This window comes from Loxodonta africana, chromosome 19 (genome assembly GCF_030014295.1).
Source record: "Loxodonta africana isolate mLoxAfr1 chromosome 19, mLoxAfr1.hap2, whole genome shotgun sequence".
NCBI classification, from domain to species: Eukaryota; Metazoa; Chordata; class Mammalia; order Proboscidea; family Elephantidae; genus Loxodonta; species Loxodonta africana.
In genome coordinates this window covers 14898425-14920689 of record NC_087360.1, presented here as the reverse complement: position 1 = coordinate 14920689, position 22265 = coordinate 14898425, and the positions used below count along the sequence as shown (strand labels likewise).

The window sequence follows — 22265 nt, the reverse complement described above, 5'->3', positions numbered from 1 at the left end:
ACAGTCAGTTCTGACCCTGGTCTGGGTGAGAATGAAAACTATTGGTAATGGATGAGGCCGTGCTTTGGAGAGGAACAGGAGGTGGGGCATAGCATGGCAAAATTGCCATGTGGATAATGGTTGACAAGGGTAAATGGTAAGGATCCATTCGCTCAGACCCAGGGCTGCCTCCTCAGTTACTTCTCTGAACCTCGGTCACCTCCCCTTACAGCGGAGGATTTAGCATAGCACTTCCTGTCGGGTTGTGGTAAAAATTAAAGAAGACAGCCTCTGCAGAGGTCTCGGCACCTTGTGTAAAGCGTGGTAAAGTCAGTCACTGGGAGCCGCTGCTATGCCTGTCCCTCCTGTTGCACAAACGAGGTGCAGGGTGTGGAGCAGGCTGTCCAAGGTCGCGCAGTGAGGTAGAGCAGACGCTGGCCTATTTTGGCTGCCTCCTTCTCACTGGCAGCCATCCCCAAAAGTCAGCCGCTAATTTCCTCGCAGCAAGGTAAATGAAATAAATACACCCGAAACCACCGAGCGACTTGAATGAGGCGTGAGCCCAAGTATTATTTCCACGCCATGTACCCTGGCGTGTGTGTGTGCAGTTTGTGCAAAATCGCAGCTCCAAAGCACGGAGACTGGGTTGACAGGCTGGGAAGATACTGCCCAGCACCTACAAATCCCCCTTCCATGAGCCACGTGAGATTCCACTGGGTGATTCCAAGGGCAAGGCCCCCTTCTAGCTGCTGCGTGAAGTCTGTTTGGTTGGACTGTGATGGAATAGAAAGTGCACAGAATGAAAAGCCGGGAACCCCAAGTCATTATCTATCATGTAACAATAAGAGGAGCTGTCTGTGTCTCCTGGTACTTCTGTAACAGAGATAGGAAACTAGACGGAAATACTACCAATGAGTGACCTTAAAGGACAGAAATTTATTCTCTCACAGTTCAGGAGGCTGGAAGTTTGAACTCAGGGACACTGGCTCTAGAGGAAGGCCCTCTCTCTTTCTGCTCTGGGGCAGGTTCTTGTCTCTCTCAGCTTCCGTATCCCTGTGTTCCTTGGTTTCTTGGCAATCCTCACATGGATTCCATCTTCCCCAGTATGTGCTTTCTTGCCTGGGTCTGATCTGCTCTTGGAAACCCTGGTGCCATAGTGGCTAAGAGTTCAGTCACTAACCAAAAGGTCAGCAGTTTGAATCTGCCAGGCGCTCCTTGGAAACCCTGTGGGGCAGTTCTACTCTGTCCTATAGGGTCACTATGAGTTGGAATCGACTGGATGGCAGTGGGTTTGGTTTTTTTGAATCTGCTCTTTTTGTGTCTCAGAAGTGATTAGGTTTAGGACCCATCCTACACTGATATGGCCTGGTTGACAAAGAAAACCCTATCCCCAAAAGCATTTACGTCCACAAGTGTGGAGGTTAGGATTCCAACACGTATGTTGGGGGACACAATTCAACCTAAAACAGAAAACATTTTTTTTGAGCACTCACTCTGTACTCATTATTTTATTTAATCCTCCAAGTTACCCAGAGAAGTGGTTATTACCAGTGCCCCCATTGTACAGATAAGGAAACGGAGGTCCAGAGGAGACAAGAAAATAACTTGACCAGAAACACGCAGAGAGAGCCAGGAAGGCCACTGGACTGAGGGGTTCTTCAATGCGGGGCATTCACAAACCAGGAGAGGATGGTCACCCTAGAGTCGCTTACTGTCTTCATCCATAAATGAGGACAGTCAAACCTGACTCTGGCTAGGATGAGGATACAGCATTTGGCAGTAGGCGAGGATGTGATTTGGGGAGGAAGAAAGAGACACACTGTTGTGGAATTGTCATTTGGATCATGATTGAAAATGGAGAGTCGTATGACTCTTCCGTCCGCTCAATCAGACTCACAGCTCGCTCTCTCTCTCTCAGTAGATACAGAACGTGCCTGCCTCTCTCCAGCCCAGCCTCTTTCAGTACCTTCCAAAGATCAAGTTTCCTTTTTAGGGTCAAGGTATGGGAGGGAAGCAGCACACTAATTTCCCAAGCACCAGCCAGTATCGCTCCCTGATTCAGCCAAAAAAGAGACAAGAGAACCTGAGAATGCTCAGAAAACATTGAGTGGCTGGTGGGGCTTGTGGATTCCTTATTTCGTCTTTCTTTTTTCTTGAACGAGTTCAGCAACCCCAAGCCCAGCCTTGTCCTTTGGCAAGCTCTAGCCCAAGCCCTACTGGGAGCCTTGTGTCCCCAAGAGGTCACCTTCAAGTCCCTTCTTTAATTAAAGAACAGAGCCCAATTCCAAACTCAAGAGAGATCTGGACGTCCCAGCTGTCACTGTCTCCAACTAAACCATGGGTTTAGTACCCAGGAAAAATGGGGCTGGGGAACGTTAGGGAGCAAGGACAGGGTAGACCAGTCTTCCCAGTGAGAAAGGGGCCTGGTGGTTCTGGGTGGTTTTCTCTGCAAACTGGAACCCCAATCACAAGCTGCTGAGAGGCACCCAGCCAGTCGACACACGGGCCATACACACTCACACACAGCAGAGAAGTGGCACAGCGTGAGGGCGGTGCATGGATACACAGAGAGAAACACACACACCACTATGGCAGATGGAAAAGGCAGCCCGAACTGGGCCCAGGGATTCATGATTCCTGCACCCACACAGAGGGACTGGCGCACTTACGTAATGCAAGCTGCAAAGTGGAGTGAGGAGGGGCTGAATTCACTAACCACCTCCTCAGGGGATCCAGGAGGTAGCACCTCCTTTTGCGGGGAGGTAGGGAGTCTCTACCCACCTCCCACTCTCAGAGGCAGCAGGATTTTGTCAGCTGCCTTGGCCCTGGAGTAGCCCTGGGAAGTCACTAAAAGGGAAACCAGGGAGTGAGTGTCACTTTGCTGGTAGTGGCAGATGGGGGCTCCCTCCTTGTGCTGAAGCGCGATAAGGATGCTGGCAGGAGAGGATGCTGGGATTGGGACAGGACTGGACTTGAGCTGGGGGCTTAGGGAAAGAGATGGAGGGGTCCTTCGCTGCCCCCCCCCAGCCCCATCCCACCTGTAACTCACAGGTCACCTGCCCCATCCCAGACAGATAAGGCACTCTCATGTAGCTACACACATACACAGCCCCCTGCCCACTCCCACAGGCGCCCACCCACCCACATCTGGGGCATAGCACCCCCATCTGGGCACTATGTTGACTTTGGCACTCCTCCACACACCGTCTCCCCAAGCCTAAGTGAGCTGGTAACTTGTAAATTGCCAGCAAGATTCACATTTCAGGGAGCAAAGTTGGAAATTGAGAAAACGGCTATAACATAAGTTTAAAAGCTCACACTTAAGAGTGGAGCCGAGCTGTGTTAAAATCCTCCCTCCGCCATTATTCTCTGCGTGACGTTGGACGAGCTGCTGAACCTTCCCAAGCTTCGGTTTCTTCGTCGATTAAAGGGGTTTCTAAAGGGGTGAGGATCAAAGGAGCAAGTAATACATAAAGAGCTGAGAGCTTGGCATATAGTAAGTGCTCAATAAATGCCTGCTTTTTTTTTTTTATATTTAGTAGATACTTAGATCTACTTCTGAAAATTAGCCTGCAAAACCACTTCGAATTACAATGGTCCAGTCTGCAACCGATCTCGGGGCTGGTGCAGGTATCAGCAGCATTGTCTTGCATTGTGCGTGAGGTCACCATTAATCCAGGCTAACTTGATGACAGCGAACAACAATAACAAATATTTCGTCTTTAGATATTTTTCGCCTTCATTCAACAGATAGTCATTGAGCACCTCCTATACTCTGTGATAACCTTAGAGGTACAGAGTCCACTAGAAATGTTTCTCCATTAGGGCTTCAGATGGTCTGTGGACCACAAGTGTCCTCCATGTTCTTTTGTAGACCCGTCTCTTGAGGTATTTATAATGTTTGCAGTATGGCCAAGGCTCTCCTTTTGAAGCTGAAACAAGTTAACAAGTGCAAAAATGGCGTGTACAAGCCAATTGTCTTCCCTCATTGGCAGTTCCATGAAAGACAGCATCATTCCCATTCCAGTGGGTTCGGTTGTTGGGGCTTTGGGAGTGGCTGGAACGGAAATTCCAGAAGTCTGTGCCAGCGGAGCTCCTGACTTGTGAATGGGGGACGTTTGTAAAACATACAGAGCCAGTTGGAGTGGTGAGTTCTTGGGGTGGGAAAGACGTAAGAGAGGTCTTATGACTCTTGCCATTTTATTTCTGAGCCCCTCACTGGTTTCCCTGGGAGATCCTTTAGTCTTAGGGGCTTTGATTGCGGAGGTAAAACTAACAGAGAAAGGTATTTCCCTTTAAGAGAGAAGGAGTTGACTTTCTAGGTTGGCTTCAAAACTCTGGAGTGTCTTGTAGCTAGACTTCTAAGTTGGCTGCATTTTCCATTTTTGTTTTGAAGGTGGTGTTGAGCGGTCCATATCAATCTCTCCTTTTTTCTTCTTTTCACCCCCTCCCTTCTTCTTTCTCTTTAGCTCAAGAAGCCCTAGATCTGATCTACATCTAATGAGCTGGCACCCGCCATGCCCAGAGAGTAGTGTGCATCATCTCTGGATAACTCTAGACACATCCACCAGACACCACTCCCCTACACTCTACTGGACCTCTTGTTCAGGGACACGTCCACTGCTTCTCTTGACGTCTGCCTGGTCAACCATCATTTCCTTAGAGAACAAGGGGGGGCAGAAGATGCACAGAATCATGCCACTGACGGCCAGACAGCCATGAGTGGGTGACGCCAGTTTGACGTCAGAGCCAGAGAAGACTGAAGCCCAACACCAGCTCGGCTCTCACAACTCCCCCAGTCTCTGCGGCATCATCGCTCCAGCTCCTCCACTGGGTAAAGCCTGAAACCTGGCTCTTCCCAGTGAAATCGCCTTGGCTTGATCCACTCGTGGTCTTCAGACAGGACCCTTGGAAGCTGGGCACCATGGAGGAACATATGTTCAGTGTCCAGCAAATCCAACCCAACGTCATTTCTGTCCGCCTCTTCAAGCGCAAAGTGGGAGGCCTGGGCTTCCTGGTGAAGGAGCGGGTCACCAAGCCACCCGTGATTATTTCCGACCTGATTCGAGGGGGTGCTGCAGAGCAGAGCGGCCTCATCCAGGCTGGAGACATCATCCTGGCCGTCAATGGGCGGCCCTTGGTCGACCTGACCTATGACAGCGCCCTGGAGGTGCTCAGGGGCGTTGCCTCTGAGACCCATGTGGTCCTCATTCTGAGGGGCCCTGAGGGCTTCACCACACACCTGGAGACCACCTTCACTGGGGATGGAACCCCCAAGACCATCCGGGTGACACGGCCCCTGGGTCCTGCCACCAAAGCTGTCGATCTGTCCCACCAGCCATCAACCAGCAAAGAGAAGCCACTGGCGGTGGATGGGTCCCTGGGGCCTGGAAACCGGCCTCAGCATGCCCAAGACAACAGGCAGGAAGCTGGCTCACTCTCGCACGCCAATGGCCTAGCCCCCAGGCCCATGAGTGAGGACTCTGCCAAGAAAAGTGCCAGTACTGGTCTCCAAGGAGGTGGGGAGAACAATGACCTGCTCAAGGAGATAGAGCCTGTGCTCAACCTCCTCACCAGTGGGAGCAAAGGGATCAATGGAGGGAGACCTGCCAAGGTGGAGATGAAAGACGCAGAAATCCAGGTGGACAGGTAAGACCATACCTGTGTGTATGCGTGTGCATGTATGCATGTGTGTGTACTGCAGTTCAACCCCACAGCCCCGAAGCCAACCTGAGCACATCATGTCTACTAGGCTACCTTTGCCTCCTTCCCTTAGAATTGCAATTTCAAGAGGGCAATGGGCATGACTTCTAGGGTGTATCTCTTGCCATGATACCCAGAGCTAATAATCATGGTAGCAAATGTTATGTGTTCCCGTCTTTATCCCATACAATCCTCCAGACACTCTCCAGGGTGGGCGTTTTTGCAATGCAATCTGTGTTTCCCAAATGAGAAGACTGGGGTTCAGAGGGAAGGGGTCTTCCCAGGGCCACCCAGTGAGTGAGAGGCAGTTGTGTATGTGGCTTATCCCCAGAGCCTGGGAAGAGCGAGAAGGCAGAGCTGAACCCTGGGCCACCCTCAACATAAACCAGCTTTCCCCTCCCAACTGCCACCCGGGGATGAGGAAGGCTCTAAGCGGGGAAAACAGAATCAAAGTATACAATTGGCCCCTACTCCCAAAAACAGCAGTCTTGCTTGGATTATGTGGGAGCTAAGGCTAGAACTTGAAGAACTGGGTACCAGCCCCTCTGTATTTGCCAGATTGGCATTTTCCAATTATGTGGGGGAGGAGAGCTGGGGACATAGGAGTGATGCAAGCTCCTTCTCTGGGGAGAAATCACCAGCAGGGCCAGGTGGTTGGAGAATAGTGGGCCAGGAGATGAAAGAGACAGACATTGATGGATTCCTCTCTCCCCCCTTTTGCTCTCACCTTTGATCTGGCACTGACTCTCTAGCAGCCAAGTGAGGATCCCTTCTTATCTAGGGCTCAGGTCTGGGGCCACCCAGGAATCAAGGCCAGGATTGCCTACACCCTTCCCCCAAGAACCCCATGAGTGCCCCAAGACCATCTAGCGGTCTCCAGGAAGCCCTACAGGTAGCTGGATTAAAGTAAATCTCCAGGCCCTGCATTCATTCATTTAACAGATGTTCACTGGGGACCTACTGTGTGCCGGGCACTGTTCTAAGCACTAGGAATACAGTAGTGAATGAAACAGACAAAAATCCCTGACTCTGAGGAGTTTACAGTGTACTGGGGAAGAGAGATGGACAACAAATGAGATCTTCAAAACAAACAAACAAACCAACCCCTGTTGCCATCAAGTCTGTTCTGACTCATAGTGACCCTATAGGACAGAGTAGAACCACCCCATAGGGTTTCCAAGAAGCAGCTGGTGAATTCAAACTGCCAAGCTTTTGGTTAGCAGCCAAGCCCTTAACCACTGCACTACCAGGGCTCCGCAAACAAGATAAATATGTAAAATATATAGCATGTTAGTGATGTGTGCTAAGATGAATAAAGCAGGAAGACAGAGTGTTGGGAGGGTAAAATTTTAGATAGGGAGGCTAGGGTGGGTCTCACTAGGAAGGTGACATTTAAAGACCTGCAGGAAGGGAGGGCAGAATGAGCTTTGCAGCTTTCTCGGGGAAGAGCATTCCAAACAGGGAAGGCAAGTGCAAAGACCCAGAGGCCCGAGAGCACCTAGCATATCTGAGGAATCACATGGGATCCGTTTCTCCTCCCAAATGGGGCAGCCTTCAAAATGCCGTTTGGCAGGCCCCTCAGTCCCTGGCAAGCCCACCTTGTCCCACCATTGCATCCTGGGGTTTTCCCAACTTCCCACATCTGGGCCAAACTGAGCCAGTTCCAGCAAGACCCCTGAACCCCCCAAGTAGCAAGATGGAGGCTCCATCCAGAAGTCCCTGAGCAGAAGGGAAGTTAGGATCCCTAACTGCTGTTTGGGGCCCTGCCCTCCAACCTACTCCTCTCTTCTGCAAGTTCTCCTGGGGACCCTAGAGGCTCACCCGCACCTTTGGGCCCTGTCTCTAGGAGAAGGGCAGAATGTTGGCCTCAGTGCATGGAGCTTGGTGTGAACCTCCTGATGGATCAGGAAGCAGAGTGGAGGTGTGGAATCTGTCCTTAGGATTCTCCCAGCTGGCAGAGGTTTGGGGCCTTGTTCACCCAGGACCTACACAATCGGCCTCATAGGCTGGAACCCAGCCATCAGGGGAGCAGCCACTCTCAGGGGTCCCTAGCTGAGGGAATATCTAGACCTTGGAGCATCTTCTTGGTATCCCATATGCCCCCCGAATCATCTTCAGTCAGCTTAAATTCTAAAGTGGCTTTAAAAAACCAAACCAAACCAGTTGCCATCAAATCAATTTCTTCTCATGGTGACCCCACGCGTGTCAGAGTAGAACTACACTCCATAGGGTTTTCTTAGCTGTAATCTTTATGGCAGCAGATTGCCAGACATTTCTTCCAAGGCACCTCTGGGTGGGTTCAAACTGCCGACCTTTTAGGTTAACAGTTTAGTGCAAATCATTTATGCCACCTAGGGACTTAAAAAAAGTGGCTTTAGAATCCAGAGTAATCGACATAGGTCTTATTTCCCAGGAGGTATTGAAAACTACCCATCCTCAAAGACTACCCCTGGCATGACCTCTCCCTCCCAAGCCTGAACGTCCCTTGCTATTCCTCAGTACCACTTCTCCCAAGACGAGCCGGAAAGCACTGAATGGGGACCCCTGTCTTACCTTAGGAGCCCTGGTGGTGGTTAAGAGCTGGGCTAGTAACCAAAAGATTGTAAGTTCAAATCCACCAGCTACTCCTTGAAAACGCTATGGGGCAGTTCTGCTCTGTCCTGTAGGGCTGCTATGAGTAGGAATTGACTCGATGGCAATGGGTATGGCATGATATGTCTTACCTTATGTAGGCAGAGCCCCCTCCTCATGTACAGTTGAGCCATGACTGTATCTAATGTTCTACAAGCTTAGTTCCGATTCTCAACTGGGCACGGGGTGGTAACCATCAGACTTCCCAGGGCTCTATCTCCTTCACACCACCTCCCGCCCCAGGAGTCTGAATCTCCATGTGGGATGTGGAAAAGCCCCCCAGAGGGTCTTGGTATGCCCTACCTGCCATAGTTACGGCCTGGGGGCCCTCTCTCCCAGGTGAGTTTGGGACATGGAGATGTGGTCTGGACACTAGACTTGGGTGTGAAGGGAGTCCTCTTGGTAGCCCAGCCCTGGGAGGCCTCTCCAAAAACCATCGCAGGAAGCGTCTCCTGCTTTTGTTTCCCCCAAAGATGGGGAAGGACAAACAGGTGTGATGAGGGGTCTGCCCTGGCAGGTCTGTTTTCCCAGATCAGGGGGCTACCTCCAAGCTCTCCACCTGCCCTAACCCATCTTAGTTCCCCCTCGAGTGCCCCTGTCTCAACTTGCATGTGATGCGGTAGTTTGACCAAAAGCAGCAGAAAAAAAACTGCTTTGGAGGAGTAAGGCTTGGGAGAAAGTAACAAGCTCACTGAGGTGAGTGACTCTAAGGATATGTAATATCTCATAACAATGTGTTTGTTCCCACCTGTGTGAAACCTAAAGCCCCGCTCCGTTTTTTAACAAATATTTTAAAATGCCATTTTTAGTAATCGGAGCTCCTGAATGGTACAAATTGTTAATGCACTCAGCTGCTAACCGAAAGGTGGAAGTTTCGAGTCCACCCAGAGGTGCTTCGGAAGAAAGGCCTGGCAATCTGCTTCCCAAAAATCAGCCCTCGAAAGCCTATGGAGCACAGGTGTACTTGGACACGCATGGGGTCACCGTGAGTCAGAATCAACTCAACAACTGCAGTAGTCCCCGGTCTTACCCATGGCAGATACATTCCAAGACCTTCCGTGGATGTCTGAAACCCTGGAGAGTACCGAACCCTATACATACTATGATATGTCCTATGCATACATATCTATGGTAAGGTTTGATTTATAATTTAGGCACAGTAAGAGATTAACAGCAATAACTAGTAATAAAATAGAACAGTTCTAACAATATACTGTAATAAAAGTTATGCGAATGACAGAGTGGGACGGCATGAGCTTTCATCATGCCATGTACTCATTTAACGTTTTTGAACCGCACTTTACTGTGAGTAACTGAAACCACGGAAAACGAAACCACAGGTAAGGGAGGAGGGTTACTGCGGTTTCTTTTTTTTTTTCCCCAACTGGAAGATGATTCATGGATACTTTAACATATCTACAGTTAAATTTTTAAAATCAGTGTAAGGCCCTAACAACAAATAAGGGAGAAGTAACAGAAAAGTAATTTCTAATACAATAACACGTATTTTGTTCCACCGATGCTCAGGCATGACTACACTGGAAAGGTCAGATGTTTGCTCCTGAACGTAGACGCGCTCTGAACGTGACAGCAACAGATGCAGACTAACACAGGCCTGTTGTTTTGGCAACTGTGATGCCATCGGCAACATCATCTTGGTGATGTGATTTTCTAAAGACTCCTGATAGACAATGTTTTATCATTCCTTGACTTACCCAGTAGTCACATGCACGGGAAATTCGGTGTATTTTAAAGCTGTGCTTATGTGTAAGGCAGAGTCAGGGCCTTGGCTCAGGAATTTAAAGCATGCTTTTTTATATACTAGTTGCTGTTGGGTTGAACTGTGCCCCCATATGGTTTTCGGTGGCAATTTTTTGGAAGCAGATTGCCAGGCTTTTCTTCCTAGGCACTACGTGGAAGTTCAAGTCCACCGAGAAGTACCTTGGAAGAAAGGCCTAGTGATCTACTTCTGAAAAATCAGACATTGAAAACCCTATGGAGTGCAGTTCTTCTGTGACACACGTGGGGTCACCACGAGCCGGAGTTGGCTCAACAGCAACTGGTTGGTTTTTATATACATGGATGTCCAAAGGTCGTGTGGGTGTCTGGATTGTCCTTTGTCTTGTGGATTTGCCCCTTATATTGTAAGATGTCCTCTACCCTTGATATTACCTCCCTCCTACTACAATGTCTCTGTCATTGTAACAACCAAAACTGCCCCTGCGAATTACCAAGTGCTTCTCAGGGGCCGAAGTAAGTACCTCATTAAGAAATAGTGCCCTAAGTGAGGAAATGCAAACCCAAAGACAGACCTTTGGGGTCATTCTGGAGTCCTGCAGGAAATGGAGAATTTGAGCTGCTTGGAGCCCACACCTGCCTGGAAAATTCATTCTTCCAACGACTTCTGCATCCAGGTATCCTTGGATGCTGGATAAATAGCCACCAGCCCAAGCCACCAGCTAGCCTGGTTGACAGTGGGACTGGCTGCCCACCAGGTCCAATCTCCACGTCCAGGTCTCATTCCCTAGTCTGTGGCTTCAGGGGCCAAGCAGAGGCTGGGACCATCACCAATTCACAGCAGTGCCCATCTCTCCTGCTCCGGTGCCCTCATTCGTTTCCTTCCATCTTTCGTCTTAGAAACAGACTTAGCAACCTGCTCCACCTATTCCCTTTGCCCTATGGGCCACCCCTGGTCCTATTGTTTGGGGTGGCAGCATTTATTTTATGGGGGAGAGTGGTGCTTACTCTAGAGGCAGTCTCATTCCTTCATCCCAGGTGGAGCGTAGACCTGGCAGGTGGTGGCTGCACAGGAGGGAAGTAAGGGAGGGGTGGATCCCGGGGCTTCTAGAACCTTCTGCACTGGGAGCAGTCACTTTAAAATGCTGCATGTCAGAGAATATCCAGGTTGCTCAGCTTGCTGCCCTGAAGGAGGGTTTTAAAGAGGCCAGGCTCCCCGATCCAGCGTCCATCTGTCCCAGCCGGTCAGCCTTGCTCCCTCCCACTTGCAGCATACTCGGTAACTTACAAAGTGCCTTCACAAAAGTCACCCCTTCCAGGCTTGGGTTAATTCTGCTCCCTTACTAGGGCATATGGTTTTAGTCCTCTTTTATAGATGAGGGCATTGACGCTCAGAGAGGTGAAGCAACTTGCTCAGGGTCACACAGCACTGGCCACAGGGAGATGTCCTGGTTCTATGTAGAAGTCTCACAAATGAGTTCCAAGAGTTAGAGAAACTGGGCAAGAGAATGTGTCCAGAACCACGGAAATCCATTTTGATCCAGAGGGTGAGCTTAATGGAGGGCCCTTCTTCTGTGGCAATTCTGAGTTTTAAAGTCGTTATTATAGTTAACTTCTATTGAGCACATGAATGAGCCTGGCCCCAGGTCAAGGTCTTTGCATCAGGTAATTCATTATTTATTCCTTACAGCCCCCCTCTGAGATGTAGATCATTTTGTTGTCCCCAGTTCCTGATGTGGAAACCAAGGTTTAGTGGGGCACGGTCACTTGCCCCAGGTCTCACAGCTAGCAAGTGACAAGCCCACGCTCTTGACCGTTACTAACCTGGTCTTTCGTACTGTTGGCTACAGTACACTCGGCTACTGTTAGCCACTGAGTTTCTGAAGACATGGAGATATTTTCTTAGAATTCAAAAGGGAAACCGAAGCCCTGAAACGCCATTCACGAAAGGTAGCACCCCCAGCATCGAGCTACCCCAGGCGTCAGTCGAGACAAGAGGGCCTCCCTGGGTTATGTCAGGGTCCCCTCTCGCTTGCTCTGTGCTCCTCATTCCCTTCCCTCCTTCCATGGTCCTGGAAACAGACCTAGTGTCCTGGACATCCCTAGTTCTCCCCATTATTGTTAGAGATGGACTTGACTTGAGAGGAACGTGAGAGAGAAGGGACAAAATCAGAAGGCCCCACCCTTCTGCTAAGTGTGGTTCCTGACTCACAATTCTCACTATTTAAACCCCGTATTTTATTCATCTCTGAATCCCCAGCACTTAGCTCAGAGCTTGACCTAGGGTAGGCCCTGTTGGAATAAAGGGAGGGAGGGAGGGAGGGAGGGAAGAAGAAAGCAAGGAGGAACGGAAGGAGGGAAGGAAAGAAGATAAGAAAGGAAGGAAGGAAGGAGGAAGGGAGGGGAGGGAGGGAGGGAAGAGAGGAGGAAGGGATGAAGGAAAGGAGGGAACGAAAGAAAGAAGGGAAGGGAAGGAAGAAGGGAAGAAGGAGGAGGGGAAGGGAGGAAGGAAGGAACGTTGGTTCCTCCTGACTCACTCTCCAGGCAGCCTGGAGGGCAGCTGGGTCAGCTTTCCCTCAGCAGGACAGAGGTAGTTAGAACTCTCTCCATTGAACGACCTCAAGATCAACCACCTCGTATTGACTCCAGGACTTTATGAGTCAGGAATTCCGCCCAGGCTGCACTTGACATGCCTCATAGCTTTAAATCACTCCAATGGCATTTTTTAGCCAAAGAACCGAATCCAATAACTTTGCCTTCACACTGAATCTCAGTGCAGGTTTTCATTCTCGCTTTGACCCCTTCGATGTGGATGGCTCCCCCTCCCCCACCCTCACCCCACCCAGTCCATCCTTTCTTTGTCACAGTTACTACTCTTGCATTGTGTTCTCTTCCCATGAGTATCCCTGCTGTCTTGTCAGGTGGGCACCCAGCCCTTCATCCTGGAAAGAGCTATGGAATCAGCCACCCACCATCCACCAAAGAATGTGTGTAACCAGAGGGCTTCTGTCCATTCCCCATTCAACAGTGATTTGCTGAGTGTCTGTTCTGCCCCAGATACTGTTCTTAGCACTGGGGGTCCAATGGTGACCAAGCCAGGGGAATAAGGTGTCTGTCCTCATGGAGCCACATCCTAGTGGGGGACAGAGACAAGAAATGTCAGATAGATGCATACAGTCATTTTAGATAGTAATGCGTGTCATGAAGGAAATAAAACAGGGTAACTCGAAGAAAAGTAACTTGGAGCTGGGTAGAGCATTAGATGGAGGGGTCAAGAAAGGCCTCTCTAAGCAGCGACATTTGTACTGAGGCCAGAAGCCAGAAGGTGCCAACCATGTGAAATCTAGGGAAAGGTGTTCCTGGCAGAGGGCACAGCAGGAGCAAAGGCCCTGAGGCAAGAACAGGTTGGGGTGTTCAAGGAACTAAAGAAGGCCCTATTGTGGTCAGGCCCTGGGCTGCCCAATAGGTGTCCCCATCACTGCTACTCTGAAGTTCTCGCTGGACTCAGGGCTCATGACCTGGCTTCAAGCCCTCCCCCTTTGCCCCTCACCAGCTAAATGTTTTAGGAAAGCCTCTTGACCCTCTGGGCCTCAGTTTCCCCACTTCTAAAGATGGGATGGGGACCAAATGAGTCCTAAGATTCCTTCTAGAATAACCACTCAGATTCCACCTAAAGGTCAGTGGTGGCCACACCCATGACAGGCCAAGCAACTGATTGCTCCAGCTCCTTCCAAGCCAGCAGGATATTCACCGCTCCATTTGACTTCTCTGGAATTTCACTCCAGGGGGAGGATCTTGAACATCCCTTTAGGTCAGAGGCCACAAACCGGGGGGAGGGAGGGGGGCTTGAGGGTCACGGCCAGTTCTCCCACAAGTTTTGTTTGGCCTGCAGAGCTTTCTGAAAAAGTGATTTGGTGGCCAAATAGGGAAATCATAAGATTGCATATTAAATCTTGTTTCCAGTCTCCCCACAAAAAAATCAGAAGAGCTGTTAACACAGAATTCACATCAAGTTGAGGGAACCAGCTGCAGGCTCCAGAAAGGAGCTGTGCTGGGCTCTCCATTTCACCAGCGTCCAAACTCAGCCCAGTCCATCCCTTGGCTTCACTAGCCTGGACACTGTAGATATTTGAGTTGGAGAACCCTGTTCCTCTTTTGTGATATTCATTAGAGTCGCGATATTTCCTGAGCCCAAAGGACCTCACTCCACTTTTCAGCTACGGCTTTCAGCATACAATTTCTGCTCTCAGAATCATACGTTTCTATTTATGGAGGACATTCACCACTCCTTCCAGTGCTGAAGGACTTCTTGGAGACCCCAGTCCTGGCCTTCACAGCCCCCAAGTCCTCTTGCTTTAAGTCAACTGCCAGCATCAGGGACCAGGTGGAGGCAGAAACCTAAGGCTGTTGGAGTGTGCAGGGCAAGGAGAAGAGGGAGTCAGTTAGAGCTTGGTGTCTGCTGACAGTGCGGGCAGGGCCTCCTGCCAACACAAGCTGCTCCTCAGCCAGCCTGAGCAGAGGCAGCCCCCGCCTCCTGCACCCTGTACACAGGCTGGCCCACCTGCCTCCCACCCAGGTCCTCAGGGTGATCAGTGGTCAGCACTGGGCCGGCAAACGCACGCCCATGCTTCCTGAGAAGTTGGAACTAGGACCCTGTCCCCTCTGTGTGAGAGATTGGGGGACCTGACTTTGTGAACCTCGGTTGGAAGGATCTCCTGTTGGCAAAGGTGCTCAGAAGGTTTAGAGATGCTAGACTGACTTGGCTTGGATATGATCATCCGGCTAGCGAAGTGGAAGAACAAGGACTTCAGTGCTTGCCAGAAAGCCTAGGAAATGCTTGCCAGGTGGGAGGCAGAGTTCCATAGCTGACCTTACAGGGGAACCACAAGGGATTGGAGGAGCTGGGGGGAGGGGGCTGGAGGAAGGAAGGGGAGATAGGGAGGGTGACATCTCTAACCTTTTCTTCCTAGTCCAACTTAGTCTGGAGGCTCCATTGAAACCTGTTCAGCATCATAGCAATTCGCAACCCTCCACTGACAGATGGGTGGTGAGTTGCATCGGCTGGAATCGAACCTGGGTCTCCCAAGTGGAAGACAAGAATCTTACCACTACCCCCAATAGAATTTTCTTTCTCCATTTCTGTGTAATCAGCTCATAAACAAATTAATAGTGAGTGCAGTAGCGGGTGCCATGCTGCTAAGTGTCGTAAGCTTTATCTCATGTAACCGTTGCAGCAACCCTGTGAACTAAGTCCTGTTGCTGTACAAGAGAACCCTGGTGGCATAGTAGTTAAGAGCTACGGCTGCTAGCCAAAAGGTCTGCAGTTCAAATCTACCAGGTGCTCCATGGCAACCCCGTGGGGCCGTTCTGCCCTGTCCTATAGGATCGCTATGAATGAAACACTGCCCGGTCTTGCACCATCCTCACAATCGTTGCTATGCTTGAGCCCATTGTTGCAGCCACTGTTACAGATGAATAAACAGAGGCAGAGAAGTTTAGGTGAAGTACCCAAAGTTGCACTGTTTATAGTGAATAAAGCCAAGAGTCAAACTCATTTTAATTCAATTCTACAAGCAATATTCGTAACCAGCATGCTATATTCAGGAAGCAGGTAGATCCCAGGGAGAGCAGATCTGAGGCAATAATTCCATATATTATTACCCTTAGACCTGACAGCTTGTAGGTTGGGAGTCTCACTAAAGTTAGGCCTGGTTTGGCTTCTGGGTGAAAGGAAGCAGAATATTTCAACCTGGATGTACCCACAGTCCCATATTCAAAATATTCTCCTGTGTTCATCACACAGACTCTAAAATCAGTTTGTGTTGCAAAACACTGCAAATGCATTATTTAAACAAAGGTGTTAATGGCTTAAAAAAGAAAAAGACAGTAAAAGAAGCTTTTCCTGCAAATTCACACAAGAAAGCTGGAGAGAAACAAGCCATCAAATCCATTTCGGAGCTCCCTAGCTAGTGGTGATTTTTGTAAAGTGGCCTCATTCAGGAAGAGATGTTGAGTTGCTTGCTCTGTAGTCTCTGGCTTGGAAGGGGCACCCTGACCTGTTTTTCCGTCTCTGTTAAAAAAAAGAGATGGTGCTAAGCGGGGCATCAGTCAGACCTGCTTTTAAATATCATTTCTGCTACATGTTTATAGCGAGGCCTCAGGAATCTTACGTAACCTCTCTGGGCTCAGTTTTTTTTTTTTTTTGGTTTGTTTTTATCTGTAACATGAGACTTTTAATGTCTGTTGAGACAAAAAGAAATAACTTCTGTACAAGTACCTCAAAAAAAAAAAAAAACCTGTTGCTGTACAGTTGATTCTGTCTCATAGCAACCGTATAGGACAGAGTAGAACTGCCCCATAGGGTTTCCAAGGCTGTACTCTTTGTGGAAGCAGATCACCAGGTCTTTGTCCTCTGGAGAAACTGGTGAGTTCAAACAGGCAGGGACAGACTACCCAATAAGCAAGGTAGGTGATGTGGTGAAACCCGTGTGAAATTGTTCGCTGCAGATTAGCACCAAAAAAGAAAAAAACCACACACTCTTTGCCATTTAGTCAATTCCGACTCATAGCGACCCTGTAGGACGGAGTAGAACTGCCTCATAGGGTTTCCAAGGAGCGGCTAGCGGGTTTGTACTGCTGACCTTTTGGTTCACAGCCAAGCTCTTAACCACTGTGTCACAAGGGCTCCTACAGATGAGTAAGTAAACACAATGAAGCCTGTGTGTATCTGGTTTACTACAAACCAGTGCATAGTGTGCTTACTGGTTAATCTGTCCCTAACTGCTGCCCTTTTGGTTAGCAGCTGAGCGCTTAACCAGTGTGCCGCCAGGGCTGTTTTTCCATAAAGATTACAGCCTGGGCAACCTAGTATATTATACGAACCGGTTGTCATGGAGTCGATTCTTACTCATGGTGACCCTATGTGTGTCAGAGTAGAACTGTGCTCCAGAGGGTTTTCAGTGATGGATCTTTGGAAAGTAGGTCGCCACGTCTTTCTTCCGAGGACTCCAACTGCCAACTTTTCGGTTAGCAGCCAAGCTTGTTAACCATTTGAACCACGCAGGACTCCTTAGTGTGTCTTAAGCATCTGTCATCTACTGTTTTTTGAACATCTGTCCTAGTCCACTGTAGATGCTCAGAAACAATTGGCCTCCTCCTTTCTCTGATGATTCTCATTCACGGCCACGTGATACCATCGGATCAGGAGTTTTAGAGCCACAAGAGAGCTGAGTGACATTTGATGCAGCCTCTCTACAGACAACTCCTCTGTTTGTCACCACGTAGGTAAACCATTGACTCAGGAAATGTCTGTAATCAAGAGCCACTCTGGGCATGTTTTGGTGACATTTTAAAAGAGGGTAAAACAGAACCTTTCCTCTGACGATTGCAGGCCTCTCCAAGAAGGAGAAGAGCGGAAGTGACTTTGACGTGGGCCACTGGGATTATGTTAAGCATAGTAGAGGGAGTGTCTGGCTGGCCCTGGGTAAGCAGCTGGGGGGTGGCACGCACTTGGCCCTGATATCTGATTCATCCCGAGTAATGGTCAGCACCAGATTTGGAGAGGAGGCAAATGAGGGAGTCAGGATCAGGAGTCCTTAAAGCTGGGAACGTAGAACAGAGGACAGACAAGGGCCAGCCTGGACCCCTGGAATCTGAACTGAGATGGGCCACAGCGCAAGCTCCGTTGCCAAATTGGGGGAACAGACAGAGGCTATAGTCAGGAAAACTGGATGGGAGGGTCAAACATGAGGGCAGGACCCGTGCAGCAAAACAGAGAGGAGGCAAGACTGGTGGGGCGATCTGGATTTGGACCCAAAGCCACGTCTCGTCATGACACTTCGTGCAGTCTCAGGATGGCCAGGCTAAGGAGCCTTGCTGACAGAGCTTCCTCCTGAGTCTGTTAGAGTCCAGGGGCAGGGATCCAGAAAAGCTTAGGAGTTAAGAGGCCAGGCTCTGGAGTCAAGAACAAGCCTGGGTTTGAATCACAGTTCTGCCATTACTAGCTATGTGACTGAGTCTAGTGACTTAACTTCTCTGAACCCCTGTGTCCTCATCTGATGGTGATTGTGAGGGTGATGGTGGTGGCAGTGAAGATGCTGAGGATGGTGAGGACGAAGAGGAGGAGGAGGATGCTGGTGATGGTGATGGTGGCTATCATGGTGTCTTAGTCACTTAGTGCTGCTATAACAGAAATACCACAAGTGGATGGCTTTACCAAAGAGAAAATTATTCTCTCACAGTACAGTAGGCTACAAGTCCAGATTCTGGGGGTCAGCTCCCGGGGAAGGCTTTTTCTCTGTTGGCTCTGGAGGAAGGTCCTAGCCATCAATCTTCTCTTGGTCTGGGAGCATCTCAGTGCAGGAACCTCAGGTCCAAAGGACATGCTCTGCTCCGGGCATTGCTTTCTTGGTGGTATTATGTCCCCAGCTCTCTGCTTACTTCCTTTTCCTTTTATCTCTTGAGAGATTAAAGGTGGTGCAGGCCACACCCCAGGGAAAGAAACTCCCTTTATATTGGATCAGGGATGTGACCTGGTAAGGGTGTTATAATTCCACCCTAATCCTCTTCAACATAAAATTACAATCTCAAAATGGAGGACAACCAAAGAATACTGGGAATCATGGTCTAACCAAGTTAATACACACATTTTTGAGGGGACGTAATTCAATCCATGGCACATGGTAATGATGATGGTGACTATGACGGCAGTGATGATGGTGATGATGATGTTTATGATGGAATGATAGTGGTAGTGGTGATGATGATGGTGATGGTGATGATGGTTATACTGATGAGGGGAAGGAGGTGATGATTAGGATAGTAATGTTGGTTATGATGAAGGCGATGATGGTGATGATGAGTGTAGTTATGGTGATGATGAGGGTGGTTATGGTGATGATGAGGATGGTTATGGTGATGATGAGGGTGGTTATGGTGATGATGAGGGTGGTTATGGTGATGAAGAGGGTGGTTATGGTGATGAAGAGGGTGGTTATGGTGATGATGAGGGCGATAATGAAGACAAAGATGATGATGGTGATAGTGATTACGGTGGAAATAATGGTTATACTGGTAAGGAGGAGAAAGATGATAGTAATGATAGTGATAGGATATGATGGTGATGATGGTGATGATGGTGGTTGTGGCCCTGATGAGGATCATGATAAAAGATGACAATGGTGAGAGTCTCTACTCTAGAATGAATGTGAAGAGCAGACTAGAATACTTGGCTCTGCCACTAACTGTGTGATCTTAGCAACTTAACTCTTTCTCTGACTTTTCTCATCTGTATAATGGAAAATAATAACCCTTCCTACCTCATAGCCTTGTCACATAGCGACCTCGTGCACAATAGAACGAAACACAGCCTGGTCCTGTGCCATCCTCACAATCGTTATGCTTGAGCCCATTGCTGCAGCCACTGTGTAAATCCATCTCATTGAGGGTCTTCCTCTTTTCTGCTGAACCTCTACCAAGCGTGATGTCCTTCTCCAGGGTCTGATCCCTCCTGATAACATGTCCAAAGTACAGGAGATGTAGTCTTGGCCATCCTTGCTCCTAAGAAGCACTCTGGTTGTACTTCTTCCAAGACAGATTTGTTCATTCTTTTGGCAGTCCATGGTGTATATTCAGTATTCTTCTCCAGCACACTTCAAAGGCATCAATTCTTCTTTGGTCTTCCTTATTCATCGTCCAACTTTCACAAGGACTAGATTAGTTAAAATACATGTTAAGTACTTAGCAGTGTGCTTGGCACATAGTAAGTGCTTGAGAAACTCTAGCTGTCATTAACAGTGTTGTTGTTGCTAGAGTCCCCTTATTGTCAGAATCATTCCTCGTTAGCCTCACCTGCTATCATTCAAAGCCCGAGTCAGCTGGAGTGACCCTGGCTCACAGGACTTTCCCTATGCCTCCCACCTCCTACTTTCCCCACTATTAAGGCTCATGCGCATTAAGGTATCCAAGCCAAGAAATCTCAACCAGTTGATGTCAAGTTGATTCTGACGTATGGCAACCCGATGTGCGTTAGAGTAGAACTGTGCTCCGTAGGGTTTTCAGTGGCTGTTTTTTTTTTTTTTAATGGAGTACCAGGCCTTTATTCCAATGCATCTCTGGGTAGACTTGAACCTCTAGCTTTTCAGTTAGCAGCTGAGTGCATTAACTACCAGGAACTCCACTAAGGTGTCCAGGGAGTCACAGTACATGGGGCTGTACCAGAAAACGGGCCTCCTGTGTTCCCAGATCTATGAAATTCGGGAAGGTGGAGAAATGAGCAAAACCCTGAAGCTACATCCACCAAGAGGGTGTGCATGTACCAGCCACCTGTGCCCACTCGGATGAGCTCACCTTCGTGCTTGACATCTGGGACTGCCTTCCCTCGTGTCGTTGGCCTGGTCACCCAAACCCCCATGGTCCTATACAGAGTCATAAAAGTGAGCCACCAAGGTTCTGAGCACACTCAGGATCTCAGACCAAGGCCACCAGCTGGTCATTCCTGATGTCTCCCCTTTCCTCACCTCCTGTACTTTGCCTTCCAGAGACTTGGATGGAAAACCACACAAGCCACTGCCCCTTGGCGTGGAGAACGACCGCGTCTTCAACGACCTGTGGGGGAAAGGCAATGTGCCTGTCGTCCTCAACAACCCATATTCAGAGAAGGAGCAGGTAAGTGGGGGTGCCAGCCTGGCGTGATGCTCACATGGCTCCCTGACCCCTCCAGGATGTGAAGAGAGGGAAGGGAAGCCAAATCCCATGCTGCGTTGGGATGGAAACAGCCACCACGGCGGGAGAGCTTGAGGGGCTGAGGCCAGCGCTGCTCATCCTGCGAAATGGATTGTGCCTTTCCTCTTGTTTTGTTCTGTTTTATTTGTGGGCTTGCCACTTTTCAAGTTTTAATTCTGTTTTTACTAGGAAATGCATTCAAACCAAACAAAAATCAAACCAGTTGCAGCCGAGTCAATTCCAACTCATGGTGACCCCATTTCTTTCGGAGTAGACCTGTGCTTCACAGGATTTCTCCTTTCAGAGATACATTGCCAGGCCTTTCTTCTGAGGCACCTCTGGGTGGGTTCAAACTGCTAACTTTTCTGTTAGTAGTTGAGCACTTAGTCAATTTTGCCACTCAGGGACTCCAGGAAATCCATTCCCATGGTTCAAAATTTAAAAACATATCAAAGATACATGGTGAAAAGTTTTACTCTCTCCCCAATCCCAGCCACACAGTTTCGCTCCTGAGAGGCAAGCAACATGAATAGCTTTTGTATGTCCTTTGTGTGTCCTTTTAGCAATATTTTATGCATAGGTAGGCAAAGACATATATTTTATTTTCACACAAATAAAGGCACACTATACATATTGTATATGTATTTTCACTTATCAGTGTATCTTGGCGGTTCATCCTGGTTAGTAGGTAAAGAGAATCCTTGTTGCTTTTTCACAGCTGTGTAATATTCCACTGTATGCTACTCCATGACTTACTTAGCCAGTCCTCCATAAACGGTCCATGGACCATTGCCAATATTTTGCTCTCGAAGTACTGTGATGAATGATATTGTACGAATAGCTCAGTTGGCACATAAGCAGGCCTACCTGGAGAATAAAATCCTAGAGGTGGAATTACTGAGTCAAAGGCCATGATGTACCTTTGTAATTTTGACTGGAATTGCCAAATGGTTCACCATAGAGGTTGTCCCAGTTGCACCTGCTGAGTAGGAGACTGTCACTCCACTGTCTCGCTTTTTAGTCTGCGCCAATCTGCCGAGTTGTGTTTTGACAGCTAAGTTAATATCATTTCCTGAGAGTGTCTGGGTTTGGCTGGAGACCAACAGAGGCTTTTTCTCATCTGCCTGGGCAGATGGAGGACCTGGCCAAAGCAATTCTAGTGAAGCATGTGAATTTTCCACCCATCCTCTGTTTTGCATTGATAGGTAGGTGGAATGAGATCCTTGGGTGGTCCAGTTTAAGCTCAACTGCTAACTTATAGGTCGGTGGTTCGAACCCACCCAGTGGCACCATGGAACAAAGTCCTGGCGATCTGCTTCTGTAAAGATTTCTGCCAAGAAAACTCTATGGAGCAGTTCTACTCTGTAACACATGGGGTCACGATGAGACAGAATCAACTCAACAGCAGTGGGGTTTTTTTTTTTTTTTTTTTATATGGGTGGAATGACCAGTGGGAGGTCAGAATGGGGAGAATGGCTCACATCACCCAGCAA

The 22265-nt window shown here is 48.8% G+C and overlaps 1 protein-coding gene across 2 annotated transcripts in view; it reads left to right on the top strand.

Annotated features, from left to right (window-relative positions):
• The first annotated feature begins 4028 nt into the window (after positions 1–4028).
• Positions 4029–22265, top strand: part of NOS1 (nitric oxide synthase 1) — a 97759-nt gene continuing 79522 nt past the window's right edge. For both annotated transcript variants that reach the window (XM_064272263.1, XM_023559459.2), the window contains exons 1-2: positions 4029–5628; positions 20589–20715. In XM_064272263.1, the coding sequence (XP_064128333.1) occupies positions 4904–5628; positions 20589–20715 (852 nt within the window). In that variant the 5' untranslated portion in view covers positions 4029–4903. The remainder of the gene's footprint in view (positions 5629–20588; positions 20716–22265) is intronic.